This window comes from Nymphalis io, chromosome 12, assembly GCF_905147045.1.
Source record: "Nymphalis io chromosome 12, ilAglIoxx1.1, whole genome shotgun sequence".
Lineage (NCBI taxonomy): Eukaryota > Metazoa > Arthropoda > Insecta > Lepidoptera > Nymphalidae > Nymphalis > Nymphalis io.
In genome coordinates this window covers 1,862,800-1,879,455 of record NC_065899.1, presented here as the reverse complement: position 1 = coordinate 1,879,455, position 16,656 = coordinate 1,862,800, and the positions used below count along the sequence as shown (strand labels likewise).

Sequence of the window (16,656 nt, the reverse complement as noted above, 5' to 3'; positions counted from 1 at the left end):
TAATTTCTTTCATTTCGGTTCGTGTGGCATTTTAAATCCAACCATTCTAGCTGTTTCCTCAACACTCCTCTCTCCTTTCCCTTTGAATTCTGAATTAATTTCCTTATATCTCCTAGTACAGTGTAGGTACTCAAAATATGTTTTAGCCTTGAAATGCATCTCATCTGCTGCTTTGCATAGCTGCTGATCAGTCGTTTGATACTTTCTATATTGATTTAAAATATATCTAGCCATTTGGTTTTCAGCTAGTTTTTTTGTAGAACTTTGCTTCCGCAATTCGGACAGCACTTGTCTCAAGGTAACAAGTGCAGGCTTTGTTGTTATTGATGCCATTTCCGGACCTTCAAACAAATTCAGATTGTCAACTTTTCTATCATTAATGAAGTAATAAATTCTTCAGTATTCTCATATTTTGGTTTGTCTTGTTTTTCCCAAAAATCTTTAGGTACTAATTTAAGCTTTTCCCTAGGAAAGTAGTGTAATGATGTGTCATTAAAGATGTCCTTGTATGTGAAACTGTTTTCTAATGATACTTCGTGAATGAATGGATGTATTTTATAAATTAAAGGAACAGTTTCATTAATAACCCGAGTTATATTATTTTCCAAGAGAGAAGTAAAACTGTTACAAAGAAGAATGCAATTCTTTAAGCTGTCTGTCCAATTGCTCCATAGAAAGTTATTAGTGAGTTGTTTTGGGCAATGTGGTAGATAAACTAAGGTAACCCCATGCTTGTTTATTATGTAACTTCCTTCAGTGTTTTCTTCAATAACATTTAATTGAAATTTTTTGAGAATTTCACATTCATCAATGTAAAATATCGGATCATGTACGAGTACCTTTTCAGGTTTAAAAGTTTTCTTTATACACAGTAATAGTGCTAATTGATATCGCGAAATATTACATTCTCCTATATGACCGAGTCCAAAACACACTATTTCTACAATTTTTTCATGTTTTAAAATATTACTCACAGCTTTATTCGCGTTTTTCCAATATTCCGAGATCTCTAGATCTTCTACGCAGGTTTCAATACGCCTAAAAATTAATATGAATTAAAACATTTGTATAACCTCAAATAAATTGCCATAGTATGTAGAATACTAATAATTTACCTATAAGATTTTACGACGTCTATTTTATTTTCTTGTTTTTCGAAATGTATATTTTTAGGAGGTACTTTTGTTGATTTATTTTTTAAACCTTTTTTAATTCTAACAATTTCAAAACCATCACTGTCAAATTTCAGTTCTGACATTTCTAATTCTAATTTAGTCGGCTGCCTGACAGCCTGAAAACTATGAAAGTATGAATTATTAATATATATAACTATGTAAACTACAAATAAGATTTTAATATATAAATAACCGTGATATTTCTTTTGAACGGTAGTTAATCTTATATTTGTATATAGTTCTTCTCATTTTGAAAGTGTATTTTAAGCATTCCTATGTCTACAATTACAATTTTGTTCATTGAACTTGGCAATAAAAATTAGCTCTGGCAACATTGCCAAAAAATGTACAAACTAAAAAAAAAACTTTAAGCTATTGTAATTTTAATTTTGATATGTAAATGTATTTCGAATCGCAAAGTAAAACTGTTTACGCATGTTTAAAATTCATATAACAGTGTTGAAGTGAAGTGAATAGTGTGGAATTTATATGATAGCGTAAAAACTGCCTAAAAATACTTACAATTAGTTGTTATCGTAGTTTCGTGAATAATTATCGAACTTAATGATTATATTATCTTCATTTCATATGTCGTAAGCATTTTCATATTAAACCGTTGTCAATACAACAAAGCAAAAAATAAAACTAGTTAAACTCTGTATTATATACGATCAAACGAACTTCTTGAAGTGAAGTTCGATCATTATTATATGAGTCGCTTCATTCGAAGATTCAGGTAGCCCTTTTATCCTAAAAGCACTGTCCGCACCTTTAGAGAATCGATTTTCAATCGATAATTTCACTTCCTTTTTTTAAATATATATGGCTGGTTACTTATTCTAAAATAAATATGCATATATACATATTAAAATGTGGTTGTATGTATATCTAGTAGTAGTATGTATTTATAATATATTTATAAAAGTGCCGTGGAGTACCGGCTTAGAATAGTACTCCCCCAATCTCATCCCGTGGGTGTCATAAGAGGCGACTGAGGGACGGGGAAAAGGGGGGATGGGCAGCAGCGTCCCCCCCCCCATAAAAATCTTACCCCCTGCTGCGCTCGCCAACACGCCTGCCCAGCGCGGCGAGTATGGGCAAACCCTCCTTAATGGCAGATGCGCCCAAAAAAAGGCCCCCAGTTACCGGCAAGCCCGCTAGGCCCGACCAAGGTAGCGGTAACGGTATCGGCTGGGCAGAGGGTGCTAAGAATCACCGGTTCACAGCAGGCTTCCGTATAAAACGACTTCACATGGCAACGTACAATGGACGCTCGATCAGGCTGGACCATCACCTCGCCGAATTAGAAGTAGAGTTAAGTTATATAAACTGGCATATACTGGGGTTATCTGAAGTCCGAAGACATGGGGAGGACACGTTAACTCTAGAGTCCGGTAACTTACTCTACTTCCGCGAAGGTGATAACCTCTCCCAGGGCGGTGTCGGTTTTCTAGTCAAAAAGGATCTCATTAGCAGCATTGTGGAAATCAGTAGTGTGTCGAACCGGGTAGCGTACCTTGTCCTAAAACTTTCGGATACCTGACCTTCAGGTCGTACAGGTATATGCGCCAACTTCGACATACTGTGATGATGTGGTCGAAGCGATGTACGAGGACATCGCAAAGGCCCTCAACGACACCTCGAAGGCCCACTACAATGTTGTTATGAGAGACTTTAATGCTAAAGTGGGAGTACAAGATTGCGGTGAATCGAAAGTCGGACCTTACGGCTTGGGCTGCAGAAATCACAGGGGGCAAATGCTGGTAAACTTTCTCGAAGCGCACGGGCTCTTTTTGATGAATTCTTTCTTTCAAAAGAAGCCTCAGAGCAGGTGGACCTGGCGAAGCCCCGATAACGTGACAAGGAACGAGATAGACTTTATCATTTCGAATAAAAGGCACATATTTAGAGATGTTTCAGTGATCAACAGGTTTAATACCGGAAGTGATCACCGCTTGGTTCGAGGCACTCTAAATATCGACTTCAAAGCCGAAAGATCGAGAATGATGAGGTCTACTCTCCGACCTACCATGCTCCAAACTGCTCAAGGCGACGAAAAGTTCCAAATAGAACTTCAAAATCAATTCACCGCGTTGGAAACCGTAAGCAGCATTGATGAGAAAACCGACACGCTGGTCAAAATACTGCAAAACACATCCCGCAAGTGTTTTCCGCCACAGAGAAGAGACAACGCACCAAAACTCTCTGCTGAGACACTCGAGCTCATGAGAAAACGACGAGAACTACCATCGTTTTTGTCAGATAAGGCCTTAAATCGAACAATAAAAACGCTGACGCGACGCGATCTCCGACGCTCCAATACCCGTGCCATCAAGGCTGCGATTGAGCAAAATTGGGGATCGAAAGTGTTCGCTCCCAAGTTTGGGAGGCCGCGTCTGACAAAACTTAAAACTGAAAATGGTGCGGTCGTTACCTCTAGGCCTGAGATTGTCGGAGAATTAGAGAGGTTTTATGGGCAGTTGTTCTCTTCAAGATCGGATAAACCCGTGGGAATCAGTATTGATGACCAGCGCGCCCCTCTTACGCGCCATTACTCCGAGGAGCTCCCGGTCGTTGACCAAGGCGAGATTAGGGCGGCTCTAGAACAGCTTAAAACAACAAAGCTCCGGGAGATGACGGAATCACAACAGAGTTGCTTAAGGCAGGCGGGACCCCGGTCCTGAAAGAGCTAGCAAGCCTCTTTAATTCCGTCATCCAACATGGCAAGACCCCGGAAAGGTGGAGCGGGATTGAGGTGGTACTGTTTTTCAAGAAAGGTGATAAAACCCTCTTGAAAAACTACAGACCAATCTCCCTCCTGAATCACGTGTATAAGCTGTTCTCAAGAGTCGTCACGAACCGTCTCGCCAGACGACTTGACGAGTTCCAGCCCCCAGAGCAAGCCGGCTTTCGATCAGGCTACAGCACCGTGGACCACATCCATACTGTTCGGCAGATTGTGCAGAAGACCGAAGAGTACAATCAGCCGCTGTGTATGGCATTTGTGGACTACGAGACAGCCTTCGACTCCATCGAAACCTGGGCAGTGCTCGACTCATTGCAGAGATATCATATCGATTGGAGATATGTCGAGGTACTGAGATGTCTGTACAACACCACTACAATGACTGTCCACATCCAGGACTGTAAGACGAAGGCGATCCAACTGCGCAGAGGGGTGTGATGTAATATCCCCGAAACTTACCAACAAAACTTACAACTTACCAACGCGTTGGAAGACGTTTTCAAGATTCGATTTACCGACGATATCGTCATCATAGCAGAGTCGCTGGAACAACTCACCGAAATGCTGCGTAGCCTAGGCGAGTATTCCCGGTGTGTCGGTCTCGATATAAACTTGGACAAGACCAAGGTCATGTTCAATAGGCATGTCGTGCCGGGACCGATATACGTTGAGGGGAAACCTTTCGAAGTTGTTAGTGAATATACCTACCTAGGACAGATAATACAAGTCGGTAGGACAACTTCGAGAAGGAAGCCGATCGAAGAATTCGCGTGGGATGGGCAGCATTTTGCAACCTTCGTCAAGTCCTCAAGTCGTCTATACCGCAATGTTTGAAGACGAAAGTCTTCAACCAATGCGTCTTACCTGAAATGACATACGGTGCCGAAACGTGGACACTAACTGCGGGACTAGCCCACAAATTCAGTCGCTCAGCGTGCTATGGAGCGAGTTATGCTCGGAGTATCTTTGAAGGATAAGATCAGAAATGAGATTATCCGGAAAAGAACTGGAGTCACCGACATAGCTTGCAAAATTAGCAGGCTGAAGTGGCAGTGGGCTGGTCACGTATGTCGTAGGACCGATGGCCGTTGGAGCAGACGAGTCCTAGAGTGGAGACCGCGAATCGGCAAGCGCAGCGTAGGGCGCCCTCCAGCCAGGTGGACCGACGGCCTTAAGAAGATGGCGGGCACCAACTGGATGCGGAAGGCGGAGGACAGGGAGCTTTGGCGCACCTTGGGAGAGGCCTATGTTCAGCAGTGGACAACGATTGGCTGTTGATTGATTGATTGATTTATTATAAAATTAAATTGAATACCAAAAACTATTGTTTTAGATAAGAGTTATTAATTGCAATGCTATAGAAACTTCCATCAATGTCACAAGTGATGGTGTGGCTATTATTTTATTCATATTAATGATGTATTTACATTATAAAGTTATTAATATAAAAAATCTTTTTTTTAGACAAAAATATCAAGTCATACAAAAATTGTAATGGATAGCCAAGCACATGATGTTAATGGTAAATATTGAATTATATGAATACTTTATGATGGTGATAATTATGAATGTTGTAAAATAATATACATTTATAATTTCAGAACAAGCAGAAAAAAAGAAAAAAGAAATGCATAGTCCGTCAGTCTATAATAGACCAATATTTAAAAATGAAATTACAATGTTCTAAATTGGAGAAAAAACATATAATAAACAAGGAAAAAGGGAACAAAACAAATACAAAATAGAAATGGAAATACTACATTTGAGGAAGAAAAAATTGCAGAGTCAACATAAATCTGTTTGTATATAATATTTTTTTTTGATTATTATTATCATCATCATCATCAACAGCCAATCGTTGTCCACTGCTGAACATAGGCCTCTCCCAAGGTGCGCCAAAGCTCCCTGTCCTCCGCCTTCCGCATCCAGTTGGTGCCCGCCACCTTCTTAAGGTCGTCGGTCCACCTGGCTGGAGGGCGCCCTACGCTGCGCTTGCCGATTCGCGGTCTCCACTCTAGGACTCGTCTGCTCCAACGGCCATCGGTCCTACGACATACGTGACCAGCCCACTGCCACTTCAGCCTGCTAATTTTGCTAGCTATGTCGGTGACTCCGGTTCTTTTCCGGATAATCTCATTTCTGATCTTATCCTTCAAAGATACTCCGAGCATAGCTCGCTCCATAGCACGCTGAGCGACTTTGAATTTGTGGACTAGTCCCGCAGTTAGTGTCCACGTTTCGGCACCGTATGTCATGGCAGGTAAGACGCATTGGTTGAAGACTTTCGTCTTCAAACATTGCGGTATAGTAATATTATTATTATAATGGGTATAAAATAGATACACTGTTTGTTAATGTTATAAACTATGGTAATATGTATTGATTTGTTAAGGAATATTAGTAATAGCTTGTTTTGTTATAAAATATGAGACTGACTTTAATTGTTAATTGTAAAGATAGTTATAATTGTTTATGATCAAACTTAATGGAAATAAATACAAAAAAAAGTTATTAAGTAACAATTTTTTTAATAAAATCTTCATGCATTATTTCATGATTGTGTACTTCCACAAAACTATTTAAGGCAGTGTCCTCTTCAAGCAAAGAGTGCAATACTGTAAAGCACTGCACATATTACAATAACGGGTGAAATATTTTCTATATATATTTTAGCTGGTGTACTTGATTTAGTAAAGGGGTAGATAATATCGATATGGTTATTTTAATTAGATTATAAAGTGCTAATAAATATATAAAAAGACTTAAAATTTTTATTCAATCTATAAGTGCCATAAGAATGCATTAAATTTTACATTTTCAAATTTCGCGCGTGTTTTGACGAAAACGCTGGACGCAGTCGACGAAATTGGTCTCAAATGTTACCTATATACTTGGTTACGAAAATAATAAAAGTACAATGGCGCTGACCGATTGACAGTTGCGACTTTTTATCTTACACAGCCGTAAGACAATAACATGGCGACTACTATTTCTTGGTGTCCAAAAGCAAATTAAATAAACAGAAAATTAAATTGAATTAAAATACACTTGGAATTGAAAACTAACATTTTTCGACTGTTACTTGCCCAGTAAAATAATTCAATAGTATAAGATTTGTTATTAGCAGTTTTCGTATAGTATTTGTTCTGTGCTCTTTCGATAAGGCAAAAAATCTTTTTGAGACGATTGGAGGTAACTTTTAAAATCAATAATATATTATAATAACCCATGACAGTGTTATTATATAACCAGTATTACTTAATTATATAATTGGACTCCATTTTGTATTCATAATTAATGCATTATTTTTAATAACATATTAATAAAACCGATATTATAAATAAAATATTTATATCTATATTATTGTGTAACGGTCGCATTTGTATGATAATATATCATTAAAATTCACGCCATTATTAATTTCATTCTATCTAGTTGTAAACTTTTTAATTCACGTAACATGATGCGTCTCATGTTGTTCATCTAACCTCTGTCTTAATTTCAATGGTTCTTTGTCGCGATATTAGTTCTTAAAGCGTTAACGTGTTAGATAAATGGATGACCCTAACAACTCCATAGACTTCTTTTAAGACACCTATTTGTTGACATATGATGCTTTATTCTATTCTCATGAAACAGAGTTATTCATAATTTTTTATAATAGCTTCTACAGTTATATTATAATAGAGTAGCTAATCGTCCCGGCTAATTAGCTATTAGCTAATTTTGGATAGGATTTAAAATTCGTTCTTAGTGAGCGTCAACATTGGCGAAGGAGTAGGTAACTGTGACAAATTTCAAGTCAATCGGCGCATAGTTAAGGAGATCTTGTGATGAGTGGTTTTCGCTTATATATATAATATATATTGATTGCCTCGTTGGTTTAATGGCTAGATGTAAGGCCGCAGACCCGGAGGTCCTGGGTTAAAATCCCAGGTCTGGACAATAAAAAATTATTGGCTTTTCTGTCGAAAACTTTTAATAGCAGCCCGGAGTCTGGAAGATGGAAGTGTGTACACTCCTGGGCCTCGGAGAGCACGTAAAGTCGTTGGTCCTGGTTGGTCGGCGCCTGAACTCTTTCCGGTCGTGTCGAATTGCCGTCCCATGCCGTGCCGAGTTAGGGAATAGAGAGTGCACCTGTGTTGGCGCACATACTTGTGCACTATAATATGTCATGCGCAGTTGGCTCTCTCATGAGATTGGCCGCCGTGGCCATTGCGTGGCCGTGGCGTGGAGGACATTATTTCGATAAACATAGAATATATTTATACAAATAATTTTACAAATATATGTGAGTGAGCTTTTTGCCTATATTACTTATATATATATATATATGTCAAGTATTATAATCGATCAACTTATCAAAGTTTTATCTAACCTTGATAAAGTAAGAGCGTAACATGGTGCGGCGGTATAAGCAATTGGGCTAATTGGCAAGTTATGAGAAAAGTAAACAAGTTTCACTAGAAATATTTTATATACGAGAGTGAACACGATGCGTGAAATCAAGGACACGTAAAAGATTTATTAAAAAACAAAAAGCTATTAGTTTTGACGAATCTTTTATTACAGTCCGTAATCATCATGCGCTTGTCATAGTCCCGTTTATTTTGGGTCTGCCATCATGGGAAAGCTTTTGCTTTTGAATTAGTTCTTCGCCACAGATGGTTAAGTCGTTAACGTGTTTGACTGATGAATTACCTTAACAGATTTGTTTACGGCTGTAAAAACACTCTCTTTGTCTAACTCTATTTTACTCTCGAACGATACGCCAAGCGCTTATAAGAGTTATCTTAGTAAACCTTTTTTTGTTTACTGAAAAAAAAGAAAATTCAGTAGTTTTCGTCTTGTCCCTAACTCCTCACCCCTCCTCAGCCTCACCTTTAGGAGGAATTACACATAAATCTAACAAATTCTGTGCCAGACGCTTAGATTAACTTTTTTTATACGTTTTAAATTGAATGAAAAGATTTTAGTTACCTACATACCTTTAAACACTAAAATTAGGCAGCTAATTTTTTTTTCTATAGCTATATCTGTATCGAATGACAACATGTACCCAGTTTAAAAAGGCGTTGGAACTATCAATAACAGACCTTTGATTGTCATCCCTACAGTTGTAAACACACAAGTTTGCAGTTAAGATACGAAACGTGAACTGCATTAAAATCTATTTTAACCTAATTCATAACAAAAAGAAAGTTTTTTTTAGGTCAGTTAGCTTGAAGTCATGACCCAACATGTACATATTATCTATTCTCACACAAAATACGTCCTTGATCAAGTATTTAGGTTAGGAAAATTACCTACTAACATGGAAGGTAAACTGATGCGACGCATATTGAGTGTCTATTGTCCGATTTATATGGTGCGACAATCAAAAACTATGTATACTGCATTCGAATCACGCCTGTATTCGTTCCAACATACCGTAACACGAATAAGGCTCAAAGTCAAAGTAACCGACTAATGTTATTGTTCGTGCACTTTCGGTCACAGGACGTCGCCTCCTGGGAATTGAACGCGCGAATTTCAAATATTGAACTTTTGTCCATATCATAGACAAACTTTCTAAAATCAGTAATAAAATCAAAACATTCTAGTCGTAGACGTAATAGTAAATTATTCAGAAAGACATAATTAATTCATGTGCCGCGTTTTTTATATAACATTTTAGTGTGCTACGGTGTTCATGATTTGTTTTTCTTAATGCATTTAGTTTTAACACGTCTGTGAAACGCACGTAACGTCTTTTAGTTCGTAGTGTTGTAAATAGTTTATTTAATTTGTGTAAACTATGGAGCGTTACGTAGTTAACCGGCATTCGAAACGTCGGAAAAGCAATGATGGACTCTTGGCAAGGTGGAGAAGGAAATATGTTTGGAATATCCTCAGTAAGCACAAATGGCTTAGCAGTGGATATGATTTAAATGTAAGTTTTTATATACATAACTATTTTAAGGTTGATTATATAATAAATAATTTTATAACATAAAATTAGATAGTAAGGCTAAACAACATCATTTATACAAACATACAAATCCAATTAAATTATAATGATGAATTGTTAAATTTCCATTGGAAAATGCATCGCTTGGGTCCTTAGAAAAAATAATCACTGTGTTTTACTTATTCCTATCGTAAGTAAATAAAAACAGGTTAAAAGCTACTAATTACTAATGTCACACGATTCAACAACATAATATTGAGAATCTTTCTTTTTTAAGCCAATAATAACCAGTTGGCTACAAAGCGTTTCATTAACACAAAAAATATCTTCATAATTGATGTCTGTCAATACGTGACGTCATAATCTACTTCGTGTCTCTGGATCTACATAGCAGAATTTCATCTGAAATATCTCTTTTTAAGTATTGCTTGTCTGGTTTCATGGATCGCTGGTCTTGGTCGCGATCCGTCGCGTATACCTTTTTATTTAGCTGGACACTGAAGTTTTGACAGAATTTATCTGCCACGAGCACACGCTGTCCACAGTCAGTCTAGTATGTCTCGCATACAATAAACATAGGTAAAAATATAGATTCGGCATGTGGACGATTTCTGACGATTAATAAGCAAAGTAAATTCAGTAGTGAATAAAGTTTCTGACTTGGACTTTAACTGCTTAACGTTTTAACCTTGAATTATCCTGTTTCCTAGTAGAACTGAGTTCCTTCTCTTTGTAGTCTGTTATTGGATGAGCTACTATTTAGCACGCTATATGTATGGTACAATGATATGATATCATCGTTTATAAGATTTGATAGCAATACGCAATAGTAGAATGAGTAAGCGATTACCTACTGCAAATATTTTGTTTGAAAAAAAAAAACATAACGTATTGTCTATTGCACTTTTTAAAATGATTATGATAGTTATTTAGAGCTTCAATTGTCGATATACCAATCAAAATTTGTTAATAATGATTGAGATGATATTGTCTCAGTATAATTAGTTATTTTTATGTTTGCTATATTTACGTTTTTAGGGAATTATTGTTAGTGTTCTAGGGTCTGGTGTGTTCGTTCAGCTGAGACTGAACCTTTGACTACATCGCTGGACAGGGAAGGCCATGCAGGCGTTCTTTGAGCTATGAATTACAAATGAATGTTGAAATTATATTGATATTTATGATGGTGGACACCAGACCGATATCGGTCATGCTCTCCGTGGACTGTAATCCGAGAACGAGTTCAGGCGCATGATCGACGTGTTTTTTAAGTCGCTGGAGTATTAATACTTAGTCTCAACTTCCGAACTTTGGGTTCAGAATTTATGAACACAAAGACAATAACTTAATTTTTTGACCCGGATTTTTAATCCTGGGATCTAGATTTTAACTCAGTAGGAGTTTAAAAAAAATAAAAACATATATTGGGATTGCAATTTAGCGGATTTATTTGTAATATGACCGCCTAAATGGACCGCCTAATGTATAATAAAAAATACTAAGTATTTTGTTTGGCGATAGAATATCTGTTGAGTAGTTGGTATCTACCTAGACGGACAAAGCCCTTTCACTAAGTAAAATCTATCCAATAACTGTAATGCCTAATGCCATAATGGAATCGCCTTTTTTATTTCAAAAATTTGTAAATGTATTTTTAATTCGAAATTTTTATCAACTTTCATCTAATATGTTATATTTACATAATTATAACTATTGTAAATTAAAAACTCGCGTTTAATTAGAATTTTGGTATTCTAAACAAGGCGTCGCTTTCACCCATTACAAACGATTCGTCCGAATTTGGTTTACACACACATTTTCAGCGCGTCGATGCGTAACAAAACGCTTCCTTATTTAACGTATTTGCATACTTACGACAATAGAAATGTATGTGTATGGAACGGAGAACTTTTATTCAATAAATAACATGCGTACTAAATACATATTACGTGTATTTTAATCGGCTTCTAATCAAGTAGGTACTATATCAATTAATGATTACTACAATTTTTTTTAGATCGCAGTGAGTAAAGTTCATAGAAGCAAGCTTTTAAGGACATTTGTCTGCTTGACGACAACTCTTCATGGGAATGGTTTTGCTGACAAGCTGCTTCCTAACATCCTGTTAAGGCGCTTATGTGCTCGATGCGATGTTCTTAATAAATGACTTCGAACGATCGGTCAGTGCAGTTGGGGACTCCATAAATCTCCTTTGCCGGAATATCGGTTATCACAGCAATTAATAGTTTCTATCATAGCATTTCAATAAAAAATAACATTTCATCTTTGAGTCTACGAATATTCAATATAATATTAGGAGCGGTTAATTTTACATATATTATATGTATGTATTTTTCTAAATGCCTGATACCCCCAAAAGTCAAGACCTTTCCAGCCATGCATAAGATTAGCAAAGAAGGTAGTGAAAATAATCCACTTAATCAAACAATCCAGTATGTTTTGAGTATAATAGAGAAATACTAACATCCATCATGATAAAAGTACCTATAATACTTTTTATTTAACAATTTATAGTAAAGCTTAAACCAAACCACTGAGTCTAGCGCAATTACAAAAAAATTACGTAGAGTTTCTTTTACACACTATTTTTTTATTTTTTTATTTTAGAACTACCAACAAAAGATACAATAATTCGTGTACAGCAGTAATTTTTAGTAATACATTTCAATTGTTCTTTTACTTACAGGTAATTACAGCATGCAATTTTTTATAGGCAATCATCAACTAACAGAGTTACATTAATAAAAATAATAGATATTCAATTGCGTTAAAAAACATGCTTACAAAATACAGGATTTATCTTAATTTATGTAAAAATTATCTTAATTTATGTAAAAACTAACAAAGGATTAATGAAAATTTAACTCTTGAGGTTAATAATAATGAATTGGTTGAAAGATTGTACAAAAATCCTCGGGTAATGCGCTTGTATAATACATAGGTAACACACCCCGCTACAAATATTTCTAGCGCTTTTAAGAATTTACTATTTATGATAGTAAAACGAACCGCAAAGCATTCCGTTATAAAAGGTAGTAGGTATACATACAGTTACTATAAGAATTGCTTGCAATTATTTTAGTTGTTAGAATTTTATACTTTACAGCATTTTAGTTTTACTGCGGTTAGTTCATGGTTATATACATAATGATATCCTGAGCCAAATCCAAAAAAAAATCGCCTCAGCTATTGTCATAGAATAGACAAATGTAAGTGCAAATATAAATGCAAACTCGATTATCTCCCTCTATTGTCTGTCCTGGGATTCGAAAATAGAACCAGATGATCTGTGATAAAATAGCCACTGAACCACCGTAAGTGTTATGTAAATATTAACATAAAAAATGCATTAGTTATGTAATGCGAATGCGTTGTCAGCCATGGGAACTAAGTTGTCATTCCCTTGACCTGTTCAAGTTCACACTAGTTATACACAACCGATTTTCTTTTATGGAATAGGTATGCGGACGATCACCTGATGGTACTGGTCACCAACGCCCATAGACATTGGCATTGTAAGAAATGTTAACCATCGCTTACATCGCCAATGAGCCACAGGAACTAAGATGTTTTATCCCATGTGTCTGTAATTATAATTGCTCACTCTCCCTTCAAACCGGAACACAACAATACCATGTACTGCTGTTTGGTGGTAGAATATCTGATGTGTGGGTGGTACCTATCGAGACGAGCTTCCACAAGCTCTACCACCAGTAAATGATTTTCCTTTTTTTGAGACAGTACAAACCTTCAGGTACCCACCCCTTTTGGGGGAAAGCAGGACGTCTACATTAACAGTAGTTACCCACACGCCTAATTTCATAAGGTTGCAGCAAAAGTTTACCAGCGTGCGTACCAGCGTTACCAGCGTATATACAATTTTTCATGGTTATCCGTTGAATGGTATACAATCTAGTACCATCTATCGCGCTGCTGCACATTAAGTATATATTTATATTTGGTGTATACCAAAAAAACTCGTACATGATATAACTTACAGGTTTTGGTAGTTTAAATATCAATTTAGTTTTGTTAAACAAATGCCTGTTTGAAATACTGGTTTTTACGCAATACATGAAGTACTAACATCATTTATTATGTCAAATTAATATTCTTATTTAGCTATTACCTAAACTAACTGTAGGTAACAAGAGTTATGTTTCCGACGGCACTTTATTATCATTAAACGTGCGTATGTTTAAATATATATATATATATATATATATATATATATATATATATATATATATATATATATATATATATATATATATATATATATATATATATATATATATATAAAGAAGCAGTGCGTGTTTTTCTACACGTAATATTTTGTATGTTTAATTCGGATAAAAACACCTGTAGGGTCCGTCTTCTTTTAAAGAGATGTATATTTAATATATATATATATATATATATATATATATATATATATATATATATATATATATATATATATATATATATATATATATATATATATATAATAAATATATTGTGAAATTTTCTGTTCGTATCGTTTGACAACTTGGTAGGTATTTTAACTTATTTTTGTCACATCTAGGCGGCACCAGGCTCATAGGCACTTGTCGTTTGCCTATATAATGGTTGATTTGGAACAGTGCCATAAACAAGAACAAAACCATGGTCATATCTATCAGCCATTACTTTTACATTTTATTTATTTATTTTAGTTACAGAGTTATTTTACGAATATTATTTTTTATGAATAAATCGTGCATTCACGGTATAAAGTAAATTAATCACGATTGGATCTTGTATTGGTGTATTGCACTTTACGTAGCTAAAATGGTAATCAATGTTAGTTTTGTAAAAGACATGCAGTTTTCAACCTTCTTGCTCTTACAATAGAGGTCAATGAAGTAGAAGGAATTCGCGTATTGCAACAGCCAGTTCTCGAGTAAGTCAATGTTTCATACTTATAAACATTATATACTTGTTTGGTGGCTTAGTTGACTACACAGTGTTAGGAGGCAAAGTTCTGTATCTATTTTAATAAAAAACGCCAAGTTAATGTTAAACAAATTATCTCATTATAAATCTTAATTTTATTAATAAATAGAACAATCCGTGTAACGAGTGTTATATTTTTAATTATCTGTGAAAAACAGCTTGGTCAATAAGTTAAATTACGCGCCAAAAAATCTGTCATATTTTTTAAAAAGAAGTGACCATAACATTGTTGCAAGTCTGCCCAAAAGTGTTTTTGACCGATCTTTAAATAATGTGGAGTGACTTTGCTTAAATTGTTCTATCAAAGTGAGGTCAAAGGTGACAATATGCCCCAGATTTTCTTCAAAAAAGTAATGGTGGTGCGAGACCGTGGCGATTTCGAGGTAAGTAACTTTCACTTTCAACGTAACACCTTTAATGCACAGATTAAACAAAATCATAATGTCGTTGTTATTGATAAAGATTATGTAATTTGTTTTTTTTTTTAATAATATATATTTGTTATTATTTTTGTCGTTACAATATTATCTTCGTTTCTATGTATCTAATAAATGATGAAGTCACGAATATTCTAATTAATATGCTTATAGAAGCGCGGATGCATTTGTAATTTAAAAAAGCCGGTTTTTATGAAATAAAGCAGAACCTTAACAAATAAATAAATTACTTGATACGTAAATAGGATATTAATAATATATTATTGAATATAATATTGTTAACCAAATCTAATAATTATCTATTTATTTGAGAAACAAAAAAGTTTCCAGTGGTAGGTAATTAATACAATTAAAACAAAAATTAAATAAATTACTTTACACGAAAAATTAAAAAAATATATATACATAATTATAAAAAATATATATTGATTTACCAAGCTACTTTCTTATCAATATTAAAATGAAGCTCTCGAAAAAGAGAGTTTAACAAATGTGACATAAGTTGAGTCTTTAAAATCATAGTGTTATATAATAATAAACACACGAGTGGCCAGTTATCAACATCGACATGTAACCGTGACACAAACAATTTCACCGCACAAATTACTTACTTAGTTAAAATTACAACTAAAATTACTTGGTTTCGTCATGTTCTTAATCTGTCTTTCTCTCAATTGTCAAACAATTATGATTTACTATAAAAAAAATAATTGTGCGTTCAACTAGTGTAGTAACACGCCAGAAAAAGGAAAAAAAGTTATTATTTTTTTTAAGAATATTATAATTCTCTTGTCTCGTGTGTGTTATATTGAATGCGCTCATTATTTTTTTATCACTATCATTATATCATATATTGTTCTATACGATAAAAAATAATAATTAAAGAATAACACTAATCATATGTGTATTATGTCAATTGTATTAAAATATCCAGTTTTATCATTAGAAAATTTAAGTAAATATTTATTAATAAAACTTATATTTTATAAGGTTTTAATTTAACTACGTAGGCATAAGTAAGACGAGGTTTCTGGAATTGCTTGAGAAATTACTTACAAGTTATTTTAGCACTAACGCAATTGCTAGTAAATCAAATATTTTAATTAAGTTACATATTTGTTAAACATTTAGTAACATCCTGCATTTGCTATGTTTCGTATGTCACTGATGTTGCAAGTTGAATCATTAGTCTATAAAACTTGGGGTGTTTTATCGTTCTATGGTAGTCTTAAGATCAGGTGAAGTTGTTCATCCTTGGGAAGACGGCAACGCTAAATGTAGTCTATTTCGTTCATAGTCAATGAGGTATATTTATTACTTACTGTTAATTTAAAAACGGCTCAGCCGAGA

General features: G+C 34.9%; 2 protein-coding genes across 5 annotated transcripts in view; one reads left to right on the top strand and one right to left on the bottom strand.

Moving 5' to 3' along the window:
- Positions 1 to 26: 26 nt before the first annotated feature.
- On the bottom strand, positions 27 to 1,284 carry LOC126772238 (SRR1-like protein). 2 transcript variants are annotated; one of them, XM_050492518.1, is made up of 3 exons: positions 1,116 to 1,284; positions 975 to 1,038; positions 27 to 341 (listed from the first exon to the last, which is right to left on the bottom strand). In XM_050492518.1, exons 1-3 carry the CDS (start codon positions 1,256 to 1,258, stop codon positions 321 to 323), a joined length of 228 nt encoding a protein of 75 aa, XP_050348475.1. In that variant the 5' UTR covers positions 1,259 to 1,284; the 3' UTR covers positions 27 to 320. The 2 variants fall into 2 exon arrangements, with proteins under 2 accessions (XP_050348475.1, XP_050348474.1); XM_050492517.1 differs by lacking the exon at positions 27 to 341 and having other exon boundaries at positions 348 to 1,038.
- An 8,359-nt stretch (positions 1,285 to 9,643) lies between these two features.
- LOC126772158 (uncharacterized) overlaps positions 9,644 to 16,656 on the top strand; it is an 86,942-nt gene continuing 79,929 nt past the window's right edge. For 2 of the 3 annotated variants that reach the window (XM_050492352.1, XM_050492351.1), the window contains exon 1: positions 9,644 to 9,853. In XM_050492352.1, the coding sequence (XP_050348309.1) occupies positions 9,719 to 9,853 (135 nt within the window). In that variant the 5' untranslated portion in view covers positions 9,644 to 9,718. Of the gene's footprint in view, positions 9,854 to 15,161; positions 15,253 to 16,656 lie in introns of those variants that run through there. The other variant, XM_050492353.1, reaches the window with a different exon arrangement.